The sequence below is a fragment of the Strigops habroptila genome, chromosome 16 (assembly GCF_004027225.2).
Source record: "Strigops habroptila isolate Jane chromosome 16, bStrHab1.2.pri, whole genome shotgun sequence".
NCBI classification, from domain to species: Eukaryota; Metazoa; Chordata; class Aves; order Psittaciformes; family Psittacidae; genus Strigops; species Strigops habroptila.
The window spans coordinates 2,080,644-2,093,590 of NC_044292.2; the positions used below are offsets into that span (position 1 = coordinate 2,080,644).

Sequence of the window (12,947 nt, forward strand, 5' to 3'; positions counted from 1 at the left end):
ACCACGGCCAAGGGAAGTCTAAGAGGTCAAATTCTTGACTGCTCAGAAAAATACACTCGTGCATGTGTCTGGAAGGAGGTTTCTTGCCCACAAAGCACTGTCAAGAGTTTAGTTGCTTAAATTGTCTTTTTCCTCATTATGTGGTATGGGCAGAAGACCCAAGAACCTGGAACCCGTGGTCCGGAGGGGCACATGCAAACTCCTCCCTGGGCCAGCCCTGGTTTCTTCACTGACACAAGGAGACTTTAATCTTTCATTCTGTGGCCACAAAGATGATTGTTAATTATATCCTAACAACCCTTCCTGCTCTGCAGGTTACAGGGCTCTGTGTGCTTTTAATCAGCATGAAATCCGCTATAACTGTTACCTTACATAAAACAAGGGGTTCCTGTATGGAAAAGCTTTCTCTGGGTGAGGAGTTCCCTGCGGAGCTTAGAGCCAACTCCAACCAAGGTGTCCACATAAGATGGTGTCAAAACAAAGAAAGTGATGGGCAGGGCATTTGTTCTAATGAGACGATAGAATCAGAGAGCCCCTCGTGCTCCAGGGGCTGTGGGAGCTTATTATGCGACTTCGCACAGACCGCTACTTCCCAGCAAAGCACACGTGGGCTCCTTTAGTGGGGAATAGAAGAGGAGACCTTACAAAAGTCTTCCAAAATCTAAAAGGGCCAACTTTAAACCTGGAGAGGGGCTTTGGACAAGGGCCTGTAGGGACAGCACAAGGGGAATGGCTTGAACCTGCCAGAGGGGAGATTGAGATGAGCTCTGAGGCAGAAGCTCTTCCCTGTGAGGGTGCTGAGGCGCTGGCACAGACTTTTCCCAGAGAAGCTGTGGCTGCCCCATCCCTGGCAGCGTTCAAGGCCAGGTTGGACACAGGGGCTTGGAGCAACCTGCTCTAGTGGAAGGTGTCCCTGCCCGTGGCAGGGGTTGGAGCTGGAGGAGCTTTAAGGTCCCTTCATCCCAAACCACTCTGGGGTTCTATGGTTCTATGAATAGCTGCATGTGGGGGAAGACGAGAGTAACATGCAGTTCACAGGCAAGAGAACACAGAAGGCAGCTGCCTCCAACACGGCGAGTGAGCAGCTACCGTAACACTTGGTATGTCCCAGGGCACCTGGGGTATCACAAGACATGACTGGGTGAGGTTATGATTAAATAACATTCCTCCTTCCCTTCCCTCCTTCCTCCTTCCCTCCCATCCGTTAATAAACATCAGCTCATTAAAAGCATCTAAAATCTAAATTGGGCTACAAGTGATGGGAGGGAAGTAGTGAATAAACATCGTGGCTGGAGCAGGATTCCAGCTCCCATAGAAAGGATCCAAGATAATAAAAGGGGGGCTTGGGGAAAGCCTATAAACCCGCCACAGATGGCACACAGACATGCTTCCTGGCACGGATTCCCAGACCTTACCGCACTAAGGAATGTCTCACTGCTATTACAAACGCTAATTTAGTGATGGTGACATTTTTGAGGACCAGAATGAGACCACAAAACTCTTTTCACTTTAGGCAAAGAACCAGATGGTAACAAGTTCCAGCTTGTACAGTCTGTTTTGGGTTTCCACCAGCCACCTACAAGTCAAGGTCTCTGTACAGCAATGGCATTCAGCTCTCTTGCACTTTTGTTCTCTACGGGTGTCACCTGGACACTGCTAGAAATGGGTGAGGGATTATTAAACTCCACTGTGAATATCTGCAACAGCTCCAGGGCAAGGTCTCAGTAGATGCCAGAGGTTCCTCTGCTAACTGAGTGCTCCAACATTTCAGCCCAAGAGGTTGCTTTGGGCATGAAGCACCACAGCGAGCACAGTGTGTTCTTAAGGAGAGCTAAAGCTCTCCCTGGCTGCAGAGGAAATTCCTGGCCATTTGTTCCAAGCACGGCCAGTCAGAGCTTCCAGACCGTGGTCCCAGACTGAAGGAATCCCTCAGCACGCACATCAGAGCCTGTGGTTTTAAAGCTGAGGTGGAGAAAGCCAAGAATCTTTTCCAAACCATTCCCCTCTTGTGTTGCTTCACCTCATGAGCCAGAACCCACAGCACTTGTTCCTTGGGATCCTTCAAAACACTCCTAGGCCACGAGGAGGGATGAAATCATCTTCTCCTGATGGCCTGAGCTTCACATGCTGCCTCCTGCTCGCGGTACAACTGGAGGAGCCCTCTCCTCTGCTACCACTCGCAGGACAGCGGGAAGCTGCTGCCCCTCTCCAAGCCCCGTCCCGCTGCTTTGGCACTGCTCCACTTTCCCGTTATTCCCATCCTAACACGGATACACCATAAATTACTGTAACATCAACCCGGAGCGGGGCAGATTTACAGCGTTTCAGCTGCTGTGGGTTAACTCCTGTGTGAAGGCTCCTCGCCTGCAGTACTTGCACTGGGCTGGCTCACACCCATCACAGGATGAGAGCCTGTGGTGCCCAGCACAGTGTAAATCCATCCCTACCTGATCTCAGGACAACTTGCTCCGGTAGCCATGCCCAAGGAGAAACTTCTCTACTCCTTTTTCAATGACTTCTCCTTTCCTCTGTACACTAAGAAAGCACATTGTCTCAAACCAGCCACTTCTGAAGCCTACAAGCTGAGAGAGGAGGCGGAAGGGACACATCCCCTCTCTCCCCGTCGGTTCGAGGAGCCCTTTCACACAAAGAACAACAGGAATATGGAATTTTATGTCCGTGGGGCCACATCTGGCCATAACATCACTGCAGCAACATGTGCTGTGCACTCCCCAGCGCCGGCGGAGTTCACCGCATTCCTGAGAGCAGCAGGATGATTTCAAGGCCCTGGAATTTGGGAAGCAGAAACGCTGTGTCTCGCTGTGGAGATGGAGGTAGGATGGTTTCACATCGCTGCCAAGCTCTTCTTGTTTCACCACAGAAACTAACTCTGAAGGGCAGCAAAGTGCCAGAGGCTGGTCATTATGAAAGACTTTGGAGGAAGAGGAACAGCAAAAGCCTTTCTCTTGTTTTGACTACGTCAGACGGAAAAGGTAGAAGAAAAAGTGAAACAGGCACCAAACCACAGCCCCGTGTGACCATCTGCTTCTGTTTATTTAAATAAAGTTAAAGGAAAACCAGCTACAAAGGTACAACCTGCATTTGCACCTGACTTGTCTTCCTACAGGAGACACTAAATATCCCGTACACCTCCTGACCAGTGGTTCCCAAAATTTCTCTTACAGACCACTCTGTTGTAGAACCACAGAATCCTGGAATGGTGTGTGTAAGGAACCTTAAAGCTCCTCCAGTTCCAACCCCTGCCACGGGCAGGGACACCTTCCACTAGAGCAGGTTGCTCCAAGCCCCCGTGTCCAACCTGGCCTTGAACACTGCCAGGGATGGGGCAGCCACAGCTTCTCTGGGCACCCTGTGCCAGCGCCTCAGCACCCTCACAGGGAAGAGCTTCTGCCTCAGAGCTCATCTCAATCTCCCCTCTGGCAGGTTAAAGCCATTCCCCTTGTCCTGTCCCTACATCCCTTGTCCAAAGCCCCTCTCCAGGTTTCCTGGAGCCCTTTTAGGCACTGGACAAAATCTTGTCGCGCAGAACTTTGCAGACCTACCAAGTGGTGCAGCTCCCAGCGCCCAGAGCGTTTCCAAGGGTCAGCAGTTCCTTTTATCCTTTTCTAGTATTCCAAGATATTACCTGAGCCCAGTCACCAGCCTTACAGGAAGAGGCAGCTTCGAGCAGCCAGGGGATTGTGTGGAACCACAGCACTTACTAATGCTCTGTTCACCTCCAGCACAGCTCCTGCAACATCCCCACTTAAGGAATCGGGTAAGTGGCTCTGAGCCCCAAGAGGAGGGATGCTGAGATGCCTACTAGAGAAAAGCATGGCACTGACCTCTCTGCTGAGCCCTGCACTGACAGCACTCAGTAATGTGTGACCACACAAGCAAGCAACACATATTCTATCACCAGCAAAATTATTTTTAGACCTGAATGATACCCAAAGCTCAGAACCACACATAAATGTGTTCATTCACTACTGCCTAAACAGCACTCCCAGCCTCAGAAAGACTTGGTTTGATGAGTACTCACTAAATCTCAGTTCTGATGGAGAAATCAATGACCCCTCAATCAGATTCTCATTCAAATGAAGCGGTCTCTTCTTTACCTGTTTAATTACTCTGTCAAATCCAGAACACACACACACCCCTCTCACTGTGCACAAACACCCCCCACAATGATAGGCACAATGGGATAACTGCAAAAACGACGTCTGTTCAATCCTCAATCATCACTGTGGGGTGTTCAGGTACAAAGCAGTTTGTGAAGTGGGATATTGCTGTTGGAGAAATCAGTAATGAACCATCCATCAGGACACCACGTCGGGCTGCTCTGTCTCCAAAGGGACACAGCAGCATTTAAGGAGTCCAAGAACCAGCCAAATGAAACAATTACAGCATGGAAGAACTCGCAAGTGATGAGCGATTTAAAGGATTTTGAGTGTTTACCTCAAAGAAAGCACACAAATGAAATCATGATAGAAGCTCACAAAGCTGTAAGTGGTCTGGAGATAAGAAACTTCCACTCACCTCACTCCTTAACACAAGCACAAGAGGGTATTGGGTGAAATCATTGGAGACAAGCGGTAGGTGCCATGAAAACCTAATGCTTTCACACAACCCTCTGCTCAACTGGGAGGAGTTCCTTACCATCATATAACACTGAACTCAGCACCTGATGTTGCTGTACACAAGAATATTCAGACTTTGAATTCACCCAAACCCATTCGGGGTACAGAAAAAGCTCTCTGGGTTCTACAGGTTATCCTGTAACTGCTGATGTCAAAAGTCTCAAACTCTTTTTAAGCCTCACTGGTGGAAATGTCCCAAGTGTAGGCACTTCCAACGTGATTCTTCACTATCACCTCCAGCTGCAAATGAGAGGTTCAACAAAGCCAAGTGCAAGGTCCTGCACATGGATTGGTGCAATCCCCAGCACAGACACAGGCTGGGGGAGACTGGATGGAGCAGCCTCAGGAGAAGGACTTGGGGGTGTTGGGTGATGAGAAGCTCCCCATGACCCGGCTTCAGTGTGTGCTTGAGCCCAGAACCCCCCCGTGTGCCGGGCTGCACCCCCAGAGCGTGAGCAGCAGCTCAGGGAGGGGATCCTGCCCCTCTGCTGCGCTCTGGGGAGACCCCCCCTGCAGTCCTGATCCAGCTCTGGGGCAACAGCACAAGAGGGACGTGGAGCTGCTGGAGCGAGGCCAGAGGAGGCCCCGGAGCTGCTGCGAGGGCTGGAGCAGCTCTGCTCTGGAGCCAGGCTGAGAGAGCTGGGCTGGGGCAGCCTGGAGAAGAGAAGGCTCCTGAAGGGGAGACATTAGAGCAGCTCCAGGGCCTAAAGGGGCTCCAGGAAACCTGGAGAGGGGCTTTGGACAAGGGCCTGGAGGGACAGGCCAAGGGGAATGGCTTTAACCTGCCCGAGGGGAGATTGAGATGAGCTCTGAGGCAGAAGCTCTTCCCCGTGAGGGTGCTGAGGTGCTGGCACAGGGTGCCCAGAGAAGCTGTGGCTGCCCCATCCCTGGCAGTGTTCAAGGCCAGGTTGGACACAGGGCTTGGAGCAACCTGCTCTAGTGGAAGGTGTCCCTGCCCGTGGCAGGGGTTGGAGCTGGAGGAGCTTTAAGGTTCCTTCAGCCCAAACCACTCTGTGGTTCTATGGGATGTCTCAGCAGTGAAGACACCTGGTCACAGGCAAGCAAGTGCCGTGAATGAACAGAAACCCTCCCTGCTGCTGTGCTACCAAATCCCAGCTCTGTAGGCACCCCTTAGGCAAAGCTCCCCAGACCTCACTCCTCTATAGTCCCAGAAGCGCGCAACGGCCGATGCTTCCTTTGGCTTATAACTAAGCACACAAGAGCCAACCCCATATAGTCAGAGGACAAACATCCTCCTGGAGCCCTCGAGGATCCTCAGCTGACATGGAGGACGTAAGGTCAAACCTCTCCTACGAGCAGCATCGCAGTGACACAATCAAAGCTCATTTCCAAGAGCTCAGAGGCAGCAGAACAGGAAAGGAGCGTTTTCCCGCTGGCTGGAGCAGAGGTTTGGCACGGGGCCTGCTCCCTACGTATGCACTGACTCAACAGGAAAGTATTAAGGGAAGAAAAAACCCTTGATTAGAGTATTTTTTTAAAGAGGCTGCCTAGAATGTTCTCCTTCCCCTCTTATCTGCCCCATGATTAGCCTCCCTCTGCTGACGAGCTGCACCAGGAATGAATTTCTTGCTGCATGACACAAGCCAGACAAGCTTTTGGGGTTTGCTCTGCACCCCTGCTGCCTCCTCCCTCTGTTATGTGAGGCTCAGCCACCAACTAGAGGCTTTATTTCCAACAGCCATGTGGCAAGAGTGCAAGAAATGGCTCTGACACCACCAGGGCCCACAAGCTACTTATGCTCCTGAAGAGATACTTCAGCCTCTAATTTCCCACTCCATAAAGGATAAGCGTTTGCACCTTCTCAAACAGCACCACAAGTCTCCAGTTTTCCCACCAAGTTTTAGCTAGAATGTGCAATATTAAGATGAATGTTCCTTACATGACCTGATTTGTTTTCACACATCTCCTAATCCAAAAGGCCAGCTGCAGTTTAATATTTCATCCAAAGGCAAGAGGCTGCAGGAGGAATGGAGAGCTGCCTTCTCCCGCACTCAGCACGCTCAAGGCCCTCACCAGCACCTCACTGCAGCACGTGGCTGCTCCCCCAACCCATCATCCTGCCTCCCCACCTAAAGAAACCACACATCTGAACAGCCGACCTACTCACACCTTCCTACTTCATTCATTTGAACAAGATAAATTAAACATAAGGCTTTCCTCTATCTCAAACCTCAGAGCTTTTACATATCTCACTTTCCCCAATCCTGGATCTTCATCTCCCCTCTTTCTGCACCCCATTACCTGTCTCTTTTGCCCCTCATGATAAGCTTCTCCACTCTCACATCAACCCTGGAGAATATTCATCTAATAAAGACTACAAAAGGACCAATTTACTCCACAGATCTTACTAGATGTTATTTCTCCATTCTTATTATAACTCCTATTTATCTCTTCTCTTTTTTTGTAATCAGTCCTTTGTCTCGTTTCTTTTATTAGCACTCAGTTTCGTAATTCATTTACTGTCCCACTTCTCAGAAGCACAGCATCACAGCCTCCTGCACAGAACACTTGAAATGGAAAAATCCCTAAGAGAAGACACTGGGCACCTCTGTGGTGTTTAAAATAGAAGTCAGACCATGCCCAACAACAAAGCACATTCCTCACCAGTGAGTACTTCCTGCAATTATTCACATTGCTTTTCGTTTCTGTTACAGACTGAACCATGAACTGATGCTTAATAAACCTGAGAGCTACCTGTAAGGCACTGCAAGGCTCGAGCTGCAGAAAGACACTCTTCACTGATCAAGGTTTCTACACTGGTCACAGACATCTCCGTTGATGTTTGAGCAGCAAAGCTGAGCATCAGCCAAGGGGAAAAGAGGGCGGCTGGGAACGCTCTGCTCCAGTGCCAGGTCTTACCTGTGAAAGCCCAGGGGACGATGCATGTCCCGGTGGCGTTGCAGCAAGATTTGGGTGTCCCTTATTTATTTCATGTGCAGTGTAAGGGGATGGGGCAGGAGGACCCGGCTGTCTTGCTACTTGTGTTACCTGTGTGGAGATAAACTGTTAGTAAAATATAGTATTAGTAATCCAATCTGTATAGATACTGTCATCTTCTTTTTAAGAAAGCAGCTAGCAGCATCTTTTTATATATGTATATAAAAGAATATATATATTTGTCTAAGTGAAACGCTGTACAAGTTAGGTAACTATTTATATGATGCAGGAGAATAGGGAAGGATCACAAAATAAGAGCTCCAACTGGAGTCAGAGGTGGAAACGTGTAGGAACTGGATGAGCTCTACTGCTGTGGTTGTGCTTTGCAATATCCCTTTGACTTCAGGCCTGGGATCTCCTCATCCTTCCATTATAGGCCATATCAAACAATACAGTGATTTTGCAAAGGGATAGACATTACCAGTGACCCACCAAACAAAGTAAGGGGAAAAGCTGCCTACTCCGCTCCAAAAAGGAAAGAAAAGATGGCACAGAGGCCCTCTTATCCAAAGGGATTGCCACAAGCAAAGAATGAAATTCCAGAGCAATTCCTGCATACACTTATCTCCTTTCTCAGCTTCTATAAAGAAGTACTAATCAAAATACATTCAGCAAAATGCTGTAAAATATATTCATGGCACATATCCTTGCTCCACTGTGCTATCTCCACGATGGAAGTGTTTTAAATACACTTTATATAGTCACTATAGTAAAAAACCCAAAAGGTACAGAAGGCAGGAGGCAATTCCTGGCCCTTGATCTTTAATGGACTATTAGCACCAAGCTCCAAGAGAGCAAAGTATGAGAGCAAGAGTCACCGAGTTCAGCACTAAATGCTTCTTCCAAGTCATTTTATTGCGTTCCAAGTATCGACGCCTGTCGTTGCATTACCTAAACCACTAAAACAGCTGCACAGGCCCCGAGAATCCCAACCGGGAATTTCTGGAGCCTTGGGCACGGTCCAGAGTCGTCCACTGCAGGAAGATTTACAGCAGCCTTCTGCTCATCAGAGAGGAGGGTGGGTCAAGCCAGAGAATCTCACCCTCTGTCCCCGATGGGATCCTTCCCCACGGGGGGAATCATCTCTCTTGTTTGGCTGATCTGGATTAGCAGGTGTGTGTGCACACAGCCTCATTCAGCCAAATCGAAGTCACTGCTACAGAGAGCATCATAGAACTTCCCACCTCCCATCCCCAAGAAAAACCAAGTCTCTTATGTGACTCCTTAGACAAGCTTGAAAGACCTGTCATGTCACTCGGGCAGTAGTTGGTGCTTTGAACTGACTATGATTCATGATGGACATCAAAAACCTCAGGTAAGATGGGGAGAAGGAAGTGAAGACAACACAAAACACAAGGATATCACCACAAAGAGCCCCATCAGGAGGCTGTGTGCGTACTCATCACCAAGATGTCTCCTCAAACATCGCCTCTTGTAGAGAAAAAGAGGTTATTTGCAATAGCTGTGGTACTTCTAACACTGCCAGTTTTACCTCCCTACGCTTACAAGTGCACACACTATTCCAAGCAAAGCCCAGAGCCACCCAAACCCCACCAACCTCCAACAGCATCAAGTCCACACCAACGCCTGACAAGGGGGAAGGGGCACTAATAATATCCCAGCTTAGTGTGAGTGTTCAACAGTGCTCTTCAGAAATTAAAACATGCAAATGACCTATGCTGGAGGTTAATGAAAGACCCCAAGGAAAGATGTTCTGAACTGGGTATGGAATCCGGAAGCCAAACTGAAAGGAAAGCTGCACAGCACATGAATGATGCTCCACGAGAGCAAAGAGACAAGTAGCAGAATGGCTTTAACTGGCTTTTTTTAGTAAAGGAATGGCTTTAACCTGCCAGAGGGGAGACTGAGATGAGCTCTGAGGCAGAAGCTCTTCCCTGTGAGGGTGCTGAGGCGCTGGCACAGGGTGCCCAGAGAAGCTGTGGCTGCCCCATCCCTGGCAGTGTTCAAGGCCAGGTTGGACACAGGGGCTTGGAGCAACCTGCTCTAGTGGAAGGTGTCCCTGCCCGTGGCAGGGGTTGGAACTGGATGAGCTTTAAGGTCCCTTCAACCCAAACCAGGCTGGGGTTCTATGATGCAACAACAGTTCACCATTAACAGTTTCTCACTAAGAACTGCTCTTTCCCTAAACAAAGCCCCCTTCAAGAAGGGCTCAGACCTGGATGGAACCCATTCCCTACCAGCATTCAACTAGTTCACTTGTGCTGGTGCAAACAGCTTCAGAGCAGCACCGAGGACCTGAGCATCCCTTTGCACACTCCGCAGCCTCCACTGCAGCCAGGCAGGGGCACGAGTTGGCCTCCTGACCCAGATCCTTCCCTGAAGCACAGGGTGCCTGGAGCTAATCCTCCCTAATCTCTTTTCTACAGGATTCTCTTCATTGTAGGAAGATCCCTTTAAAGGACATAAAGGCGAATCACAGTACCTCTGCTGGGTGTGAAACTATCAGGGGCACCAAGGGGCAGCACCCTGCTGCAGCAAAGCAATCCAATGGACACTCAAAGAAGGGAATGATGGAGTCAAGCTTAGTCACTGACAATTTGGGGCAAGTAGGGTCTTCAACACCTCACCTTCCCATCATTTTCTTTACTACTGAGTTGGGCAACCTGACAGGAGGAGGTGTCTGCTCCAAAGGGACACAGTGAGACCACAGTTAACACAGAACACTTAAACCAGTGCTGGATCTAGCCATGCTACAGAAACTCTGCTCAAGACTGCACCCAACCAACCTGCAAGCACTTCTCTCCAAACAGGTACCTCGCACAGCACTCATTCCTAATCCATTCACATCCAGAGGTCAGTGTTGTCCCTTAGCTCCTAAAAGTTTATCCCAAAGTATTTCTGGTCCAAGCTCCAGCGCTTGAGATCACAACATGTTACCAACACAGTGACGAACCTCCACCATCATCAGCCCCAAAGGGTCACTTGTGTGAGGGCTGGATGTGTGTTACACAGCTGCTGTTCATATCTCATTGCCGCCTCATACCTCATGCTGACGTTGAAGAGCACATCTGCTGCTGAGCATTCCTCCACAGTCACTTCATGTTCGGTAGAAACCAGCCCCCGTTACTCTGTGTGCAGGCACACATGGTGGCCCGTGATATCTGAGGTCACCTCTGGTGCAGTTCTCTTTGTGTTAGAAGTCAAGGTCTTTCTCTCTAACTCCAAGGCAAAAAGTTCTTTGAATTTACTTGTCTGAAATGTTTTACAAGAGAACCCAAATTTCATTCTCATCCCCTGTTCCAGACTCCACAGGTTTGGGATCTGGCAGCAGACGTACGAGTAATTGCCTTAAGGTCCTGCAGTATAAAGAATTAGGAAACACCACTCAAGCAGCTGCTTTACAGGACCAAACCCAAATCTTTACTGCCCACAGCAGGGGGTTGGAACTGAATGAGCTTTAATGTCCCTTCCAACCCAAACCACTCCATGATTCCACGATTCTATGTCCAAACACAGCTCTTACCATACAGCATTCTCCATTGCTGATGAGAGGAAATGACCACAAGATCGGTTCAGTGAAACAATTATTTCCAACTGTGACTTGCTTTAGAATAATTCTACTGGGTTTATTTATTAAAAAATAGACTCAAACAACGTACTAAATATCAGTATTTTCTACAGTATTCTAGATAAAATAAATGAAGAGGATATACACTGAGGTCCGGTGGGTTTGGTTTTAACACCAGCATGATTCCATTGAGAAAGAGGTTCTACAAAGTTTTGGGAGGAATTTTGAGCATCTCCAAGTTCTCAGACAAACCTAATTTTATCTGACAAATCACACTTTGCCTCTTTCTCACCTCCCATCTCTGACCAACAGGGAAATGTGTTCCTCTGGTTTTGTTTCGGGGGAGATTACTGGGGCTCACAGTGAAAGCCACATGATTTTCCATTCCCATTTTTGGCAAGCAGCATATAATTCTGGAAAAAAAAAGAGCTCAGGAATGTGCAAACTGATGTCCTGATAACACACGTGGAAAGGCATGGAAAAGATAACCAAGTTACTTTTCATCTTTACCTAACTAAAAATAGTGGTTTCAGCTGTGGGTTGCCCATGACCCCCAAACAGGAGAAGGATGTGGAGCTGCTGGAGCGAGGCCAGAGGAGGCCCCGGAGCTGCTGCGAGGGCTGGAGCAGCTCTGCTCTGGAGCCAGGCTGAGAGAGCTGGGCTGGGGCAGCCTGGAGAAGAGAAGGCTCCTCAAGGGGAGACCTTAGAGCAGCTCCAGGGCCTAAAGGGGCTCCAGGAAACCTGGAGAGGGGCTTTGGACAAGGGCCTGGAGGGACAGGACAAAGGGAATGGCTTGAACCTGCCAGAGGGGAGACTGAGATGAGCTCTGAGGCAGAAGCTCTTCCCTGTGAGGGTGCTGAGGCGCTGGCACAGGGTGCCCAGAGAAGCTGTGGCTGCCCCATCCCTGGCAGTGTTCAAGGCCAGGTTGGACACAGGGGCTTGGAGCAACCTGCTCTAGTGGAAGGTGTCCCTGCCCGTGGCAGGGGGTTGGAACTGGAGGAGCTTTAAGGTCCTTTCCAACCCAAACCATCCTGTGACTCTCTGATATCTCAAATGATCCATCCTCCCACCCCGCACATACTCTAACCTCCAGGGAAAGCACCACGGCAGTTCAGTCACCATGAGGTGGTACCAGGCCACAGACCTCCTCCCAAACCAGCCATCCTCCACCAGAACACACGTGTCTGAAAACTGCCACGTGCAGGAACCCACACGGGATGACTGAGCAATGCAGTGCGGCAGTGGAAGAGCAGTGCCGGGTGCTGCCGATGGGGCTCTGCCGTACCTGTGATCATGGGAGATTTGTGAAGTCTAGACAAACTACATGTGAAAACCATAAACTAAATACAACCTCTTTGCTGCAAACCCAGAACTGAAACACACAACGTTGCTCCTCGTGTAATAAAGCGCAGAGACCTACGATGAATGAATTTGTCAAGGGCCTCCATCACGTGCCTCCTCCACCCTAATTCATCTGAGCAAGGACTTACTCTACATTCGCCATCTGCCAAAGGCTTCAAATAGAAGCTCAGAAGGAACCGAGCTGAGAAATTTCTCTCCTTTCTCTAAATCATGAAATTTTCTTTCAAACTTGTGTTTTCTTCAAGCCCAGAACTGAGCTACTCCAGCCCTGGCTTCTATTCCTGTACCACATCCAGGAGTGGTATTTTTCCACACTCAAAAAACTATTTTAGGTCATTCTTCACAGTTACTTTTATATTTTACATTCATTTAAATTTTCACAGTCATATTTTCCCCACAGGCATCTGAATTATATCTTTGGAGGAAAGAATTGAAAAAAAGAACCTTATTCTTCGTCC

At 49.0% G+C, this 12,947-nt stretch overlaps 1 protein-coding gene across 16 annotated transcripts in view; it reads right to left on the bottom strand.

The window, feature by feature from the left end:
* Positions 1–12,947, bottom strand: part of EIF4G3 (eukaryotic translation initiation factor 4 gamma 3) — a 151,040-nt gene that overhangs the window by 93,469 nt on the left and 44,624 nt on the right. For 7 of the 16 annotated variants that reach the window (XM_030507928.1, XM_030507936.1, XM_030507935.1 and 4 more), the window contains exon 3: positions 7,521–7,664. The exons of 7 other annotated variants lie outside the window; for them this stretch is intronic. In XM_030507928.1, coding sequence (XP_030363788.1) covers positions 7,521–7,664 — 144 coding nt within the window. The remainder of the gene's footprint in view (positions 1–7,520; positions 7,665–12,947) is intronic. 2 more of the 16 variants (XM_030507934.1, XM_030507931.1) reach the window with 1 other exon arrangement.